This window comes from Epinephelus lanceolatus, chromosome 16, assembly GCF_041903045.1.
Source record: "Epinephelus lanceolatus isolate andai-2023 chromosome 16, ASM4190304v1, whole genome shotgun sequence".
Classification (NCBI taxonomy): domain Eukaryota; kingdom Metazoa; phylum Chordata; class Actinopteri; order Perciformes; family Serranidae; genus Epinephelus; species Epinephelus lanceolatus.
The window spans coordinates 43,693,573-43,708,122 of record NC_135749.1 but is presented as its reverse complement, the minus strand read 5'-3'; the positions used below and the strand labels follow the sequence as shown (position 1 = coordinate 43,708,122).

The 14,550-nt window shown below is 39.3% G+C and overlaps 1 protein-coding gene across 1 annotated transcript in view; it reads right to left on the bottom strand.

The window, feature by feature from the left end:
* The window catches only part of sh3bp5lb (SH3-binding domain protein 5-like, b), a 67,372-nt gene extending 60,649 nt beyond the window's left edge, over window positions 1-6,723 (bottom strand). Inside the window, exons 1-3 of the mRNA XM_078176143.1 lie at window positions 6,077-6,723; window positions 5,699-5,764; window positions 5,424-5,552 (exon numbers count right to left, since the gene is read on the bottom strand). Coding sequence (XP_078032269.1) covers window positions 5,424-5,552; window positions 5,699-5,764; window positions 6,077-6,328 — 447 coding nt within the window. The 5' untranslated portion in view covers window positions 6,329-6,723. The remainder of the gene's footprint in view (window positions 1-5,423; window positions 5,553-5,698; window positions 5,765-6,076) is intronic.
* Window positions 6,724-14,550: the final 7,827 nt, after the last annotated feature.

Genomic DNA, 14,550 nt, shown 5'->3' with positions numbered 1-14,550 from the left:
CCTCATTGCCTATGGAGGCGTAGCTTTCACACGATGTATGTCGTGTGAGTAAACCACTTAAACAACAACAAATACAGCAGTTGTTTTACGAATCATAATCATCAAAGATCAACTTAGGGGGGCCTGCAGACAGGACCCCTATGTATGCATTTTTTTTAGCATTCTATTCCTTTTGTACAGCACTTTGGTCAACATGAGTTGTATGGAGCTACATTTGTTTCTTTATTATTCAATCAAACAGTGCAATCAAAAAAAAGATTTGAGAGCAAAAGTATCAATATTGCAATCAAAAAATGTTTTATTGCAAGTAAAAAATGATTGCTTAAAAAATGCAAATCCTAAAGTTTTGTTTGCAAATCCTAAAGTTTTGTTTGTGAGTCATTTTTTTTCTGTTTGCAAGTCAAAAATTTTTCCGAGTAAAAAGCTGAACCTGGTGGGCGGGGCCTAAACTGAAAGCTGTAAGACAGGTCTCTATTGGCCAGTCTCAATCGGAATGACAGATTGCTAAGCATTTTTTTTCTTCTTCTATCGGTTTATTGGTGGATTGCAAACAATTTAAAGGTGCATACCGCCACATACTGTACGAGACATCATTTAGCCTGTTAATTAAATTCTACTCATCAGCCTAGCACACTTGCAAAGCAACATGGGAGTTCTGTAATTCACGAGGAATTCAGTGCGGGAGCTGTGGCGAAAATCGAATTCTGAAACCAACGTTTTTCGGGCTCCGGTTTCCATAAAATTTTGTCCACACGAGTGCTGTGATAAAAAAATATGAAACACGAAACCGCAAAACCCGCTACCAAGTGATGTAATACACATGCCAAAGCAGTAGGTGGCAATGTAACTTCTAACGGAAAGGCCATTTTAACCAATCAGAAGTCAGAGTCAATACCAGAATAGTCAACTAAAAGACACAAAAATACCTCCATAGAGTTGTTTTTAAATGTGCTTTATACATAAATTTGAGTTGAGTTGATTTGAGTTAAGTTGAGTTGAGGATGTCATATTTCTGCTTTAAGCTTCAGGATCCATACTCAAAGCACTTCTGTTGAATTGACGTGTGTTATACTCAGTGGAGGATTACGGTGGCTACACTTTTTGTGGGTTCCCCAAAAGAACTTGGTGACATGTTTGGAGTAACATACTGCTGGGAATACAACACATCATGCACATGTGTACAGGGAGTACAGATATAAACACACAGGTATTGACAATGCAATACATAAACACACATGACCATTGCTGATATATAAACACAGCCACGCCTAACTTTTATAATAATCAAGGACAGGCCATTTTAACCAATCAGAAGTCAGAGTCAATACTGGAATAGGGAAGTGCGGAAAATAAAAAATAACCCAATCCACAAAAATAGCGTGACCTAATTCAACAGCAGAGGCGCCTGAACGACCAACTACACGACCACGAAAGCAGCGACGGGCCTGCCAACGGAGGTCCGACCCGACCAGATCCAGAAACTCTATTGGCAGGCCCGTCAATGTAAGGTAATTGGTGATTGCATACGAGTGGATGCAACCGTCACTAATGGTAGCATAGTTCCTCAGCGATTTAAACTGTTATTACTTTAATTTTGACAATCTAACCAGTGACAACACATTAGCTAAGGTTTTAAGGACTGTACCTGTTGGTAGCTGTTGTTGACTTTGTTTAAATATGTTGAATTATAATTTTATGGGTTATTGTTTGTCGGATGATTAAGCTAAGCTAACTAACGCTAACATCAGCTGTCACTTGTTGCCATAGCAACGGTAAACATTCACATATGGGCTAAGTGCAGAGTGCAGAATCAAGCTTCATTGTAAATATAGCTAAAATACATTGTATTTAACACAGGATGTGGGATTTTAGTAGTTAGTAAACTTTTAGAAAAGAGCTATTTACCGTCGCTCTGACGTCAAACAATGGAGACAGGTAATAAAATACTGCGGTTATCCTATCTACACGCAACCGCTGGCACCAGAGTCTTCCAAAAACTTCACCCTGGAAAGAAACGTGGTTTCGGGGGCCCAAAAGTGCAGTTGCGTGTGGCCAAACAGCCAAATCCATAGCATAATACACGGTTTCAGAAGTACACGGGTCCGTGTGGACTAGGTCTAATAATAGCAAGAATGTTTTATTTGGACTGGTGCATGTATATTGCTTTTGTTTAGCCAGGGCAGAACTATTCGACGGTTGTAGCAGTAATGCCGAGTGTCAAGCGTTTCCAGTGGGAAAGAGGGAATCGTGGGTGTAGCCCACTCTGTATGGACCCATGTCAAATCCACCAACAGAAACTCTTCTCTCATCCATCAGCTTAGGCCCCGCCCATTAAGTGCATTTGAACTTGCAAGAAAAGAGGACTGATCTGCAAGCAAAAGTCTTTAACTCACAAGCAAAGAGGACTGATTTATAAGCGAAATGATCATACGTTTTTACTTACAAACTTGATTTTTGATTGCAGTTTAAGAAATATGCTCTCAACACAGGTTTATATGATTGCAACAAAAAGACACAAAAATACCTCCATAGAATTGTTTAAATGTACTTTATACATAAATTTGAGTTGAGTTGAGTTGAGGATGTCATATTTCTGCTTTAAGCTTCAGGATCCATACTCAAAGCACTGCTGTTGAATTGATGTGTGTGATATTCAGTGGAGGATTACAGTGGCTACGCTTTTTGTGGGTTCCCCAAAAGAACTTCGTGACATGTGTTTGGAGTAACATACTGCTGGGAATACAACACATCATGCACATGTGTACAGGGAGTACAGATATAAACACACAGGTATTGACAATGCAATACACAAACAAACATTACTGATATATAAACACAGCCACGCCTAACTTTTATAATAATCCAGGCTCACATCTTCATTTCAGTTCACATATGGCCCAATTACCAAGTGTATATTAAGGCCGTATTAAAGTATTAAAAATACTCTATATCTTTTACTGAGGTATTTTAACACTTACAATAATAATACAGTTATAACACTGTCTTTGAGTACAACTGAGATCTGTGTGCAGCAATGAGGAGACTGTGATCTTCCTAAAATAAAAAATATATGAAACAAACATGAATGCTGTATTTCCATCGTGTTTCTTATTCTCTCCTGGCTGGCGCTCTTTTAATTACATAACGTTGTTGTGACCCTTTTCTTCTTCAGTAGCATAATTAGCACCACCTGCTACTCATTCATAGATTCAATGATTTTATAATTATTATTATTATTATTATTATTATTATTATTATTATTATCATTATTATTATTATTATTATTATTATCAGTAGTAATAGTATTGTTGTTACAATACAGGACTGCACAGTGAAATGTAGTTTTAGCTACCTCCACACCACACACAGAAAATGTATTACCAGTTATTCAAAGTGTTTAAATTAGGTTCGTTCTAGTTAGTGTAATTCTAGTTTAACTCAACAAAAACAGCGGCCATTTTAGTCTAATTTTCGTCAGTGGCATTGTACACTCCTTTGTATTTCTATATTTTTTGTATTTTTATTTTTATATTTTATTTCTCTCATCAAAGCATTTTGAGGCTCCAACTGTTGCTATCTTGTGTACAGTTAACATTATTAGAGATGTGTTCTTTTCTACCAGTGGAAAGTTAAAAAGGCATTTGTTCCCACACAGTACTCATGTGACTCTACTCTACAGTAATACAACAAACTGACTCTGCTCCAGTCATCACAAACTCTGGCTGTTTGAACCTCTCTCAGTGTCGCTCCTCGTTACCTAGCATTACCACAGCTACCTGTCCTCTCCACTGCACAGCAATGAATCATTCAGAAGCTGGATTCACTCACTTGTTCATTATCTGAGTTTAGCAAACGAGGACTAAAACTGTGGATAATGTAATGGTAGATCTGCTAACATCTAGAGGAAGATTGTTGACTGTTAACATTAATATGTAACTTACTCACTCCTGATAGTGACATGAAAGACAGCAAACTAAAAGTAATATTAACGTTACAGTCACACCATAGCACTTAATATGTTACCCTAGAGATATTTTTAGATGGTAGAGGACTCTGTATTCAGAAGCTAGGCTGCAGTGTGTGATTCCGCAGATGCATGCAGGTGGTTAAATAAGGCTTTGCATCAAACAATAATTAGTTCATTTGTCCATTCATCAATCTTTCACAGTGTCATTTAGTTTTTGCCTAAATGTTTCTTTAAAGTTCTCATTTTCAAAGTTTACTTTTTATTTAAATTTAGACTTATTTTCATCGTTACAAAAATGCACTCAACAAATATTTTTGCATTATATAGACTAGGGCTGAAACGATTCCTCCGGTTACTCGAATAATCTGATTACTAAAAAGCCTCAAGGCAAATTATTTGCCTTGAGGTCAGCAGGTGTAAGGCACCCCTTGACCACAGTGAATCAGTCTAAACTAGCCAGTCATAGGAACTTAAAGTATGATATTTACGAAGGCGTAGTAATAAATACCAATAAAAAAAATTAATTATACTCTTTTTCAGAGAGTCACAGAGTCGTACTTTGGCTAGTTTTGTGCAGGGGGTTCCACCATGTTCAACTGAGCAAGCAGCTGAGTTTACAGACAGCAGATGCATCCTTTGATCTGTCACAGCAGTTAAAGTGCATAATGCATGTAATGTTTAATACTACTGCTACAGACAGGATCTTTATTTTAAAATGCACCTAGACAGGAACCGGATAGAGCTAGAGAAGGAAGAAGCTTGACTGTATGTGTGTGCAGAGCGAAAGGTAAAATAAACCAGACGGCATGACCAATGCTCCTGGATAACTATGTACCTCATTTTATTAATATAGACAGATAGTCACAACACTGCAGACATATGTTTTGCAATTAAAGAGTTTTCTTAGTTTCTGTTTTATATATTACTATTGCCCTTAAATAAAGCTTAAGTAATTTAATGACAAAACGCAGTCTTTCTTATCCGATTACTCAAATAATTGGCAGAATAATCGATACAATACTCACTTACTAAGAGAATTGATAGCTGCAGCCCTAATATGAACACTGCTGTGGACATTCCCCAATAGTATCATCCAATACACTCAGTTTGAAAAATAAAATCCTCTAACAAAATTCAAAACTTGAAGCCAATCTAGTGCCCCTATGCTATACAGTCTACCTCAGCCTCTGAGCTGCTCCATGCAGGTCAGGGAGAAGTGTTTCTAATACAGTTTGACAAGGCTAAATTTTAGGAACATCTCACAATATAACACTACACAATTCAACAGCAGCACAAACTAAAACAATTTTCTATCAGAGTTTGTACACAAAAATAAACCTTACAAACTTCATGAAGGTAGCGTTTATTGCAGAACTAAAGATGTGTTCACTGAGTGTATCTCTCATATTACTACATGTGCATACACTGCAGAGTCGTGTGCACCTGAAAAACGCACCTCTTTGGCGAGCCTGCGAGCTTCATAGTAGGGCCTTGCTTTCTCGATGCAGGCACCAAGCTGAGAGCCCTGAGCATTGAGCTTCCTGGCAGAATCAGTGAGGATCCTCCTGTAGCTGGACCTGGCATCCTGAAGGGAGCATGCAGATGAAAACACATGGCAAATCACGTTCAGTGAGCCCTGTCATGACACTGGGTAAAAGCTGTCGCTGTGATGTCTGCAGTACAAGTAACAGTGTCCAAGCATCCTGACTGGTACACAAGCAACTTTCTCACATCCAGCTGCAGCTCCAGCTTGTTGATCTCATCGCTGGCCTGGTTGAGCTGTTCCAGCTCCTCCTGGAAACACAGGAGAGAAATAATATCTATTCAATGCAGAATATGAACAGAAAGGCTGAAAAGATGCTGGGAATAAGCAATGCTTAAGTGTTCAGTGGGGGGACATATGCAGATGCAGCCTTGAGGCTACCCATCCTAGGTACCAGCATGTAATAGGAGCAGACAAGTGTCGTGGATATTTTTATGTTTATTACGCTTCACTTTGTAGCCTAAATGTACTAATATAAAAACGGCAGATTTGTGAGGAGGAAAACATGTAAGTTACTACATCTGTTTGGCTAGGTCGGTAATACAGATCATTTTGCAACATTCCTGAATTCGTGGGTCCAATTCCTCCTCGTGTTTGCTGGTGGCATCTTCTCCCTCTCCGGTTTTGATGTACTTCTCTTGTTCATCCTCGCATTGCGCTTCCACCACCACCGCGGTGTCTTCTTTCGCTCCTCCTTTCAGAATCCCGATGCTCCGTTCTCCGCCTTTCGCCTCTTCCCCCGGAGTCTCCTCCCGTACACCGGTCGGTTTAGGGAACCCCGCGGCGCTCGGAATTTCACGCGACGTCCCCGGCTCCATTTGCGGCCTGTCGCTGCGGCTGCCGTTTTTGTCAACCTCCAGGCACAACACTGTGTAACAGTTTACGACACTGGAGAATTGCTACCGGAAAAGTCTTAATACTTAAGTGTTAGAATGTCACGCTGTGCCTGCAATCCAAACACCATTGTCTGGCTAATGATAGCCACTACGCAGCGTGGCTGCTTCAGTCTTCTAGGCTGCACATGACACACTGACACCCCGTAATTCTATTCCTACCTCTTGTTCTGTGGTTATTCTCTTACAGATTTTGTGATATTTTGTTTTGTGTTGTTATGTCCTGGTGTTTTTGTAACGTACTTCCTAAACAGCATATGTATAGAGATAGAGTTGTCTCAATATTTTTTGTGTGAACAGATCAGAATCCGTGTAATTTGTAAATATAAGGGAGTGTTCTTTACTTGTCAGAGAAGGGGGCGGTTGGGGTGTGACTTATTTTTTATTTTTTTAAATTTATTTATTTATTTTCATTTTGACCCTCCCCAAAGCTACAAATACTTTTCCTTGTGCCTCCCTGAGTGACTTGCGGAAATGCATGACCTTCAATTAATTAAAAAACCCAGTACCTGAAAAATTATTTGGCATGCCTCCCCAACCAAGGTACCTTTTAACCGTTTGTTTTCTGGGAATAACTGACACAATCAGAAACCAGAAAGTTGTTTTTTTGTTTTTTTTTTCATTTTTGGCTAAAAAAAATGAAAAAAATGAAATTCAGCTCAGTTTCTTGTTTTCTGATCCTGTTGCAAAAAAACATATTTACCACTCCATATTTCGTGTCATTGGTAGACGGGCTCTCAGCGCTCCCTTGCTTCTGATTGGCTAACGTGCTCTGTCACTTACATTTGGGCTGTGCCCTTCAAAATAAGGTTACCTCTTGGCCTTTACGCCAGCGGGATGTCTCTGCAGACCCGGAGGCTGCAGATTCGACCCACACAGACAGGCAATGAAGTAATGCAACAGCGTTTTATTGTATTGCCTGTTAATATGCAGCTGATAAACCATGAAAATTAAAGCTCTATAGTAAGTTTTCTTCAGGATGTACCGTGAACAGTGAAGTCTGCTCTCAGTAAAACCATCAACATGACAGCAAGCACGCCAAAAGTAGTTATTAAAAATGACCAGCAGGTGTCGCACTGCATCAAAGTTGTCATCAAAGATACAAATATATATATAATATAATATGAATGAATAGGCCTATGTTGACAGCCAGACAGGAAAAAACAGATGCATATCTATGGAAAGGCATAGGCTACTATCAATTACAGTTAAGCTGTCACTGGACTTTCCCCTCAGTTGTGGTCACATGGAGACACTTGATAATAATTGTGCAGACAGTTTAGAGATTCACACTACCTGCTATGGTGAAGTAAAAAGAACCATCTAGTTTTCAGGTCTACTCTAGCAGACTGACTAGATCAGTGGGGTAGCTATTGCAGACAAACTCAGAGTAGCCTATGTTAACCCTAAATGAAACTCTGGGTTTTCAGCTCCAGAAAGACAGGTAACTGAAGCCCGGTGTCAGTTACTATGGCAACTGAGTCTGTGAACCTAACCTGGTCGGGAGCAGATTTTCTTCGACAAACCCTGAGTTTTTCTCTGTCTCCTCCCTCTCACTGTTTCATTTCCTCATTCATTCAGTCCATATCGAAGTGCACTAACTAGCAGAGCTTTTACTGTCTGCCACAATCTAAACCCTGGCTGGATATTAGTTTGTTACTTTGGACTATCTAAAGTTAGGCTACTGATTTTATGTGCATCATTTCTTTGAACATCGTATTTTGTCTTCACTTTCAAATATTACACAGAAGTAATTCACTATCAGCTCAGAATAAAAAATCTGTCATTTTTATTACAAGGTTTTTTTTTTTAATAAGTCTGTGCCTCTGTGCACATGGATCAGACAGCTGTCAGTCTGTCGGAGCAGCAACTGCACTTAAATGTTTATTGCAAATAATGTGTAATCACAGTTAAAATGATGAAAATCTGTGTGAAGCTTTAGACACGTAGGATCAATAAATAATGATCTTTATCAATGTGATTGGTCGCACTGGTGGAACATAATTCATATAGTCTAATATTGGAGATTATTAATATTTGTGAGTGAGCAGGATCGTGGTGCAGCTGCAGAATGTAGCTTGAAAGTGAGTTTCTTTAATAGTCTGAACGTGTTTTAACAGCATTGGACAGTTTATCAGATTCCAAGAAACACTGTGTTGTATATAACATGCAGCGTTTTGTACATGTAGCATTGTGGTGTACTGTATATAGCACGTATCATAGGCTACATACTATCCCCTATTCATTTGTACATACTTTCCCTTTCATTAATACTTTTCTCACATCATGTGTATATTTTTACTCAAATTGTTTTGATTTTATTCTTCTATTATTTTTATATTTGCACTGTGTGTCAATGCCTGGGTTCAATAAAGGACATCTTAATCTTACCACTTAGCCCAGTTTTGTCTGTAGCTGCTATTCACCCATACCCTACCTGATGTGTGTCTGTTAAATTAAGAATGACAGGTTGGCTCAAAAATTAAGACAACAGCAGAGCTCAGTTCAAACAGTTTATTCACAATCAAGTGAGAAACACTTGAACGGCTGACGCTGGATTCGACCCCGGTTCCTTTGTTTAAAAGGCGGTGATGCTATTGTTGGACCACATGGGCAGTGAGATGATAAGTAGCAGGTACAAGTTATAAGGAGGACCGGAGAGAGGACGAAGCTTGGTCGAGGCAGGGTGGGGGAAATCCAGGATCGGACGTCAGCAGAGGAGCGGAGCGGAGCAGGCAGCTGAGAATAGAAGAAGACTGGAGTTTCCTTACTGTTTTTATGTTTTAAGCTAAGCAGGGTCAGGCCTGGATTTTCCTCTAAGCTAGTTCAAAGGTTATGGTAGCAGATGTAACACTTTCATGCACTTTTATGTTTTTATGATGTTTTAATGTGGCAAGCTGTGTTGTTGTTGTCATTCATAAAGTTGTCATATTCGTAGGCTATGTAATAATATGTAGCCTATTTCTATGGCTTCAATGGCCGATATTCAGTGTTGCTGTACGGATGCAGCCCCTGCATAATTGTGAAACTGTTTTGTTTCACTTCTCGATGTTTTGCATTAAAAACATAAGTTTACTTGGCATATTTGTGTCAGTTGTACATTTGAACATGTATTTGAACACAGGCAAAGATACAGATAGTCGGGTGGGTCAGGTCCAGGCATTTTTAGGCAATTCTGAGCAACAAGCAGAAGAATTGGAAGACATTTAGGAATTTTGCAACACAATCTGCCTTTTGTGCATCAGCTGAGGCTTGAACTCACAACCTCTGAGACTATGAATCAATTTCTATCTCACTGAGCTAATTAGTCAGTGACAGTTCATGTGTAGCTTCACAAATTGACTAAGCCAGATGTGCAGGTTTAGCAGCCATCCATGCATGGAATTTATTTTAACAATGATTGATTTGCTTCATAAGTGAAAAACTGATGTTAAACTAGTTGAGCTATGTGCAAAGTGAGAAGCTTCAGATGGTTTCACACTGAAGTATTGACACTGGATCTTTGTGCAAAGTTTGGTTCATTTTCAAGTATGAGAAGGCAGATTTTCTAGCAGAAAAAAGACTTGAAGATGCTGCACAGTGATGAGTCACACTCAGGCAATTTTAAGCAATAAGCTGGAGCACAAGAAGATGTTTACATTACAATGTGGATTCTGCACTAGTTGAGGCTCGAATCCGCAACCTCTGGAACCTAAGTTGGTCATCTACTGCTCTGAGCTAATTGGTAAGTAGCAGCTCAACAGTGGCTTCACAAATTGAGTAAGCCATTCACTGTTGTGTAGGAAAGCAGCCATCCGTGCATGGAAAGGCAGATTTGAAACCACTGCAAAAAATTCAGTTATTAAGACAAAAATCTGAAAATACACATATTGCATCTAGACAGCATGGAGATGTTGGTAATTTGTTTGTAACAATGATTGATTTGCTCCATAAGTGAAAAACTGATGTTTAAAATTGCCATTTTTACATTGACTCCAATTGTTCACATTAGAGAAAAATTCAAAATGCTGTCAAAAATTCAGTTCAGTTCAGTTTAGTTTATCTCAGTTTGAGATAAAATTCTGAAATTTGCCACACATCATCTACCATGCCTCTAGAATTTTGTCATTTTTTTTCTTGAACATTGAAGATTTATTTAGCAAGAATTTGCATGTATATGTTTACAGTACCGTTTACAAAAATCTGAGAAACATAGTTTTTGTAGGATAGTCTGAAGATACTCTGTAGCAAGTTTGGTGTCAATTGAGCAAAAATTGTGGGAGGAGATAGGTTTAAGAAGTTTTACAGATTTTGAAAAAAACAGTGATGAACTTAATAATTTTTAATAGGTTTAAGTGTACAAAAGTTTCTTCAGTATTGGTGCTACAGTTTGATGAAAGTTGTGAAGTTGTAGCACGTATGGTTGATTTGTTATGAATTTTCAAAGTTTTGAAATTTAAACACTTGCTGTAGCGCCACCATCAGGACTATTGGCTTGAGTTTACAGCTGAGGATATCTGGCATGAGACTGGACCTTTGTGCAAAGTTTGGTGAGTTTTCACCCATGGGAAGTATGATTTCCTCGGAAGAAGAAGAAGAAGAAGAAGAAGAAGAACTAGGATTACAATAGTGTAGCTTAGCTGCCCGGACCCTAATAAGAGAAGAATAAAATCAAAACAATTTGAGTAAAAATATACACATGATGTGAGAAAAGTATTAATAAAAGGGAAAGTATGACACAAATGAATAGGGGATAGTATGTAGTCTATGATACATGCTGTATACAGTACAGCACAATGCTACATGTACAAAACGCTGCATGTTATATACAACACAGTGTTTCTTGGAATCTGATAAACTGTCCAACGCTGTTAAAACACGTTCAGACTATTTAAGAAACTCACTTTCAAGCTACATTCTGCAGCTGCACCACGATCCTGCTCACTCACAAATATTAATAATCTCCAATATTAGACTAGCCTATATGAATTATGTTCCATCAGTGTGACCAATCACATCGATAGAGATCATTATTTATTGATCCTACGTGTCTAAAGCTTCACACAGATTTTCATCATTTTAACTGAGATTACACATTATTTGCAATAAACATTTAAGTGCAGGTGCTGCTCTGACAGACTGACAGCTGTCTTATCCATGTGCACAGAGGCACAGACTTATTAAAAAAAAAAACTTGCAATAAAAATGACAGATTTTTTATTCTGAGCTGATAGTGAATTACTTCTGTGTAATATTTGAAAGTGAAGACAAAATACGATGTTCAAAGAAATGATGCACATAAAATCAGTAGCCTAACTTTAGATAGTCCAGAGTAACAAACTAATATCCAGCCAGGGTTTAGATTGTGGCAGACAGTAAAAGCTCCGCTAATTAATGCACTTCGATACGGACTGAATGAATGAGGAAATGAAACAGTGAGAGGGAGGAGACAGAGAAAAACTCAGGGTTTGTCGAAGAAAATCTGCTCCCGACCAGGTTAGGTTCACAGACTCAGTTGCCATAGTAACTGACACCGGGCTTCAGTTACCTCTCTTTCTGGAGCTGAAAACCCAGAGTTTCATTTAGGGTTAACATAGGCTACTCAGAGTTTGTCTGCAATAGCTACCCCGCTGATCTCGTCAGTCTGCTAGAGTAGACCTGAAAACTAGATGGTTCTTTTTATTCCACCATAGCAGGTAGTGTGAATCTCTAAACTGTCTACACAATTATTATCAAGTGTCTCCATATGACCACAACTGAGGGGAAAGTCCAGTGACAGCTTAACTGTAATTGATAGTAGCCTATAGTAATTGCCTTTCCATAGATGTACATCTGTTTTTTTCCCACCTGGCTGTCAACATAGGCCTATTCATTCATATTATGTTATATATATATATGTATATTTGTATTTTTGATGACAACTTTGATGCAGTGCGACACCTGCTGGTCATTTTTAATAACTACTTTTGGCATGCTTGCTGTCATGTTGATAGTTTTACTGAGAGCAGACTTCACTGTTCACGGTACATCCTGAAGAAAACTTACTATAGAGCTTTAATTTTCATGGTCTATCAGCTGCATATTAACAGGCAATACAATAAAATGCTGTTGCATTACTTCATTGCCTGTCTGTGTGGGTCGAATCTGCAGCCTCCGGGTCTGCAGAGACATCCTGCTGGCGTAAAGGCCAAGAGGTAACCTTATTTTGAAGGGCACAGCCCAAATGTAAGTGACAGAGCATGTTAGCCAATCAGAAGCAAGGGAGCGCTGAGACGTCCACCAATGAAACGAAATATGGATTGGTAAATATGTTTTTTGCAATAGGATCAAAAAACAAGAAATTGAGCTGAATTTCTTTTTTTTTATTTTTTTGCCAAAAACGAAAAAACAAATCAATCAACCAATCAATTTTATTTATAAAGCCCAATATCACAAATCACAATTTGCCTCACAGGGCTTTACAGCATACGACATCCCTCTGTCCTTAGGACCCTCACAGCGGATAAGGAAAAACTCCCTCAAAAAACCCTTTAACGGGGTAAAAAAATGGTAGAAACCTAAAAAAAAAAAAAACAAACGGTAGAAACCTCACAAACTGTTTCTTTGTTTTTTTGCAAAACCGAAAATACGACTTGTTTCTGGTTTCTGATTGTGTCAGTTATTCCCAGAAAACAAATGGTTAAGATGTACCTTGGTCCTCCCCCTTTTGGCACCACTACTTCTTCCCTTCACAAGTAATGAATAGTCTCTAAAATACGTTCAACAACTACAAAAAAAAAGCCCCTCCAAAAATTGCCACCGTAACGTATTGGAGGGGTTTGCATGTTCCCGGGATCCTGGGAGCTGTGTTGTCCAGGGCTAAGAGCCCCTGGTAGGGTCTCCCAAAGCAAAGTGGTCCCAGGGGAGGGGCCAGACTAAGAGCAGTTCAAACAGACCTTGATGACACAGCACATTCAGGGAAAGAGTACATTGGCCTGGTATGGGGACACTGGGGCCCCCCTCTGGAGCCAGACCTGGTCTCAAGACTGTGCTCCAGCTTTTGGGGTATCACACTGCTCAGCCTCCCAAGTAAAGTTTACTCCAGGGTGCTGGAAAGGAGGCTCCAACCGACTGTCAAATCTTGGATTCAGGAGGAGCTATGCGGATTCTGTCCTGGCCGTGGAACAGTGGACCAGCTCTTTACCCTTGCAAGGCTGCTGGTGTGGTCAAGTGAGTTTGCCCATCCAGTCTACAACCCCAGTTCCAAAAAAGTTGGGTCGCTGTGTAAAATGTAAATAAAAACAGAATGCAATGATGTGCAAATCCCTTTTTAACTTCTATTCAACTGATACAGAGCGTTTTGGAGTCATTTGATGGTGTATTTGATTAGCTGTGAGGGAGAGAGGGACCTGTACCGTTCACCCCCATTTCAGCGGGCAGCTCTGCCCCACCGATCTCAGAACAGCACGTACTGACAATTAAAGGTAATGTACCTACTCATATGACTATAAGGATTACGGAAATAGGCGAATTTGCCAAAATGTTGAACTATCCCTTTAACCAAGAAAAACCAAAACAACAAAAGAATAAATGTTAAATAACAATAAAATAGCAGAACCAAAAAAAACAACAATGCCAAAACAATAAAGCCAAACCAATAAAGCCAAAACAGCAGCGTCGTCCAAGGAGCCGTGGCGATGAATTAATAGGTTCGTTCAAGATGAGCCAGTCCTGCGCAGATTCGATCACCGGCAACCGGCGCACAATGCATGCCGGTTAGTTTTGTGTCCAACTTCATCCCGACTTGCTCTGACGTATTACAAAAGTGGACGGCGATAAAGCCGCGAGAGCGAGGCGGCCGCAGTTTTTACAGCCAGGCGCTGCAGTTGCTCTCCACCGACTGCACCGCCTGGCTCTCACCTGATCTAACAGCTGATTGGTTCAGATGTCGACTCAACAATATGACGTTTTAGATGAACTACTCATTTTTGTTGAATTTTAGAGATTAAGATTGTATTTGTCTGATCTGAAGGTTTATTCTGTGAACAGAAAACATGTTGTGTGACTGATGGTGAAAACAAACTGATATATGGGTCTGATCACTTTTTTAATGAATTGACATCATTCCAGACAGGATGTTAGTGTGTCTGTGACTTCCTGCACAGACTGAAGGCTGCTGGAAACTGTCG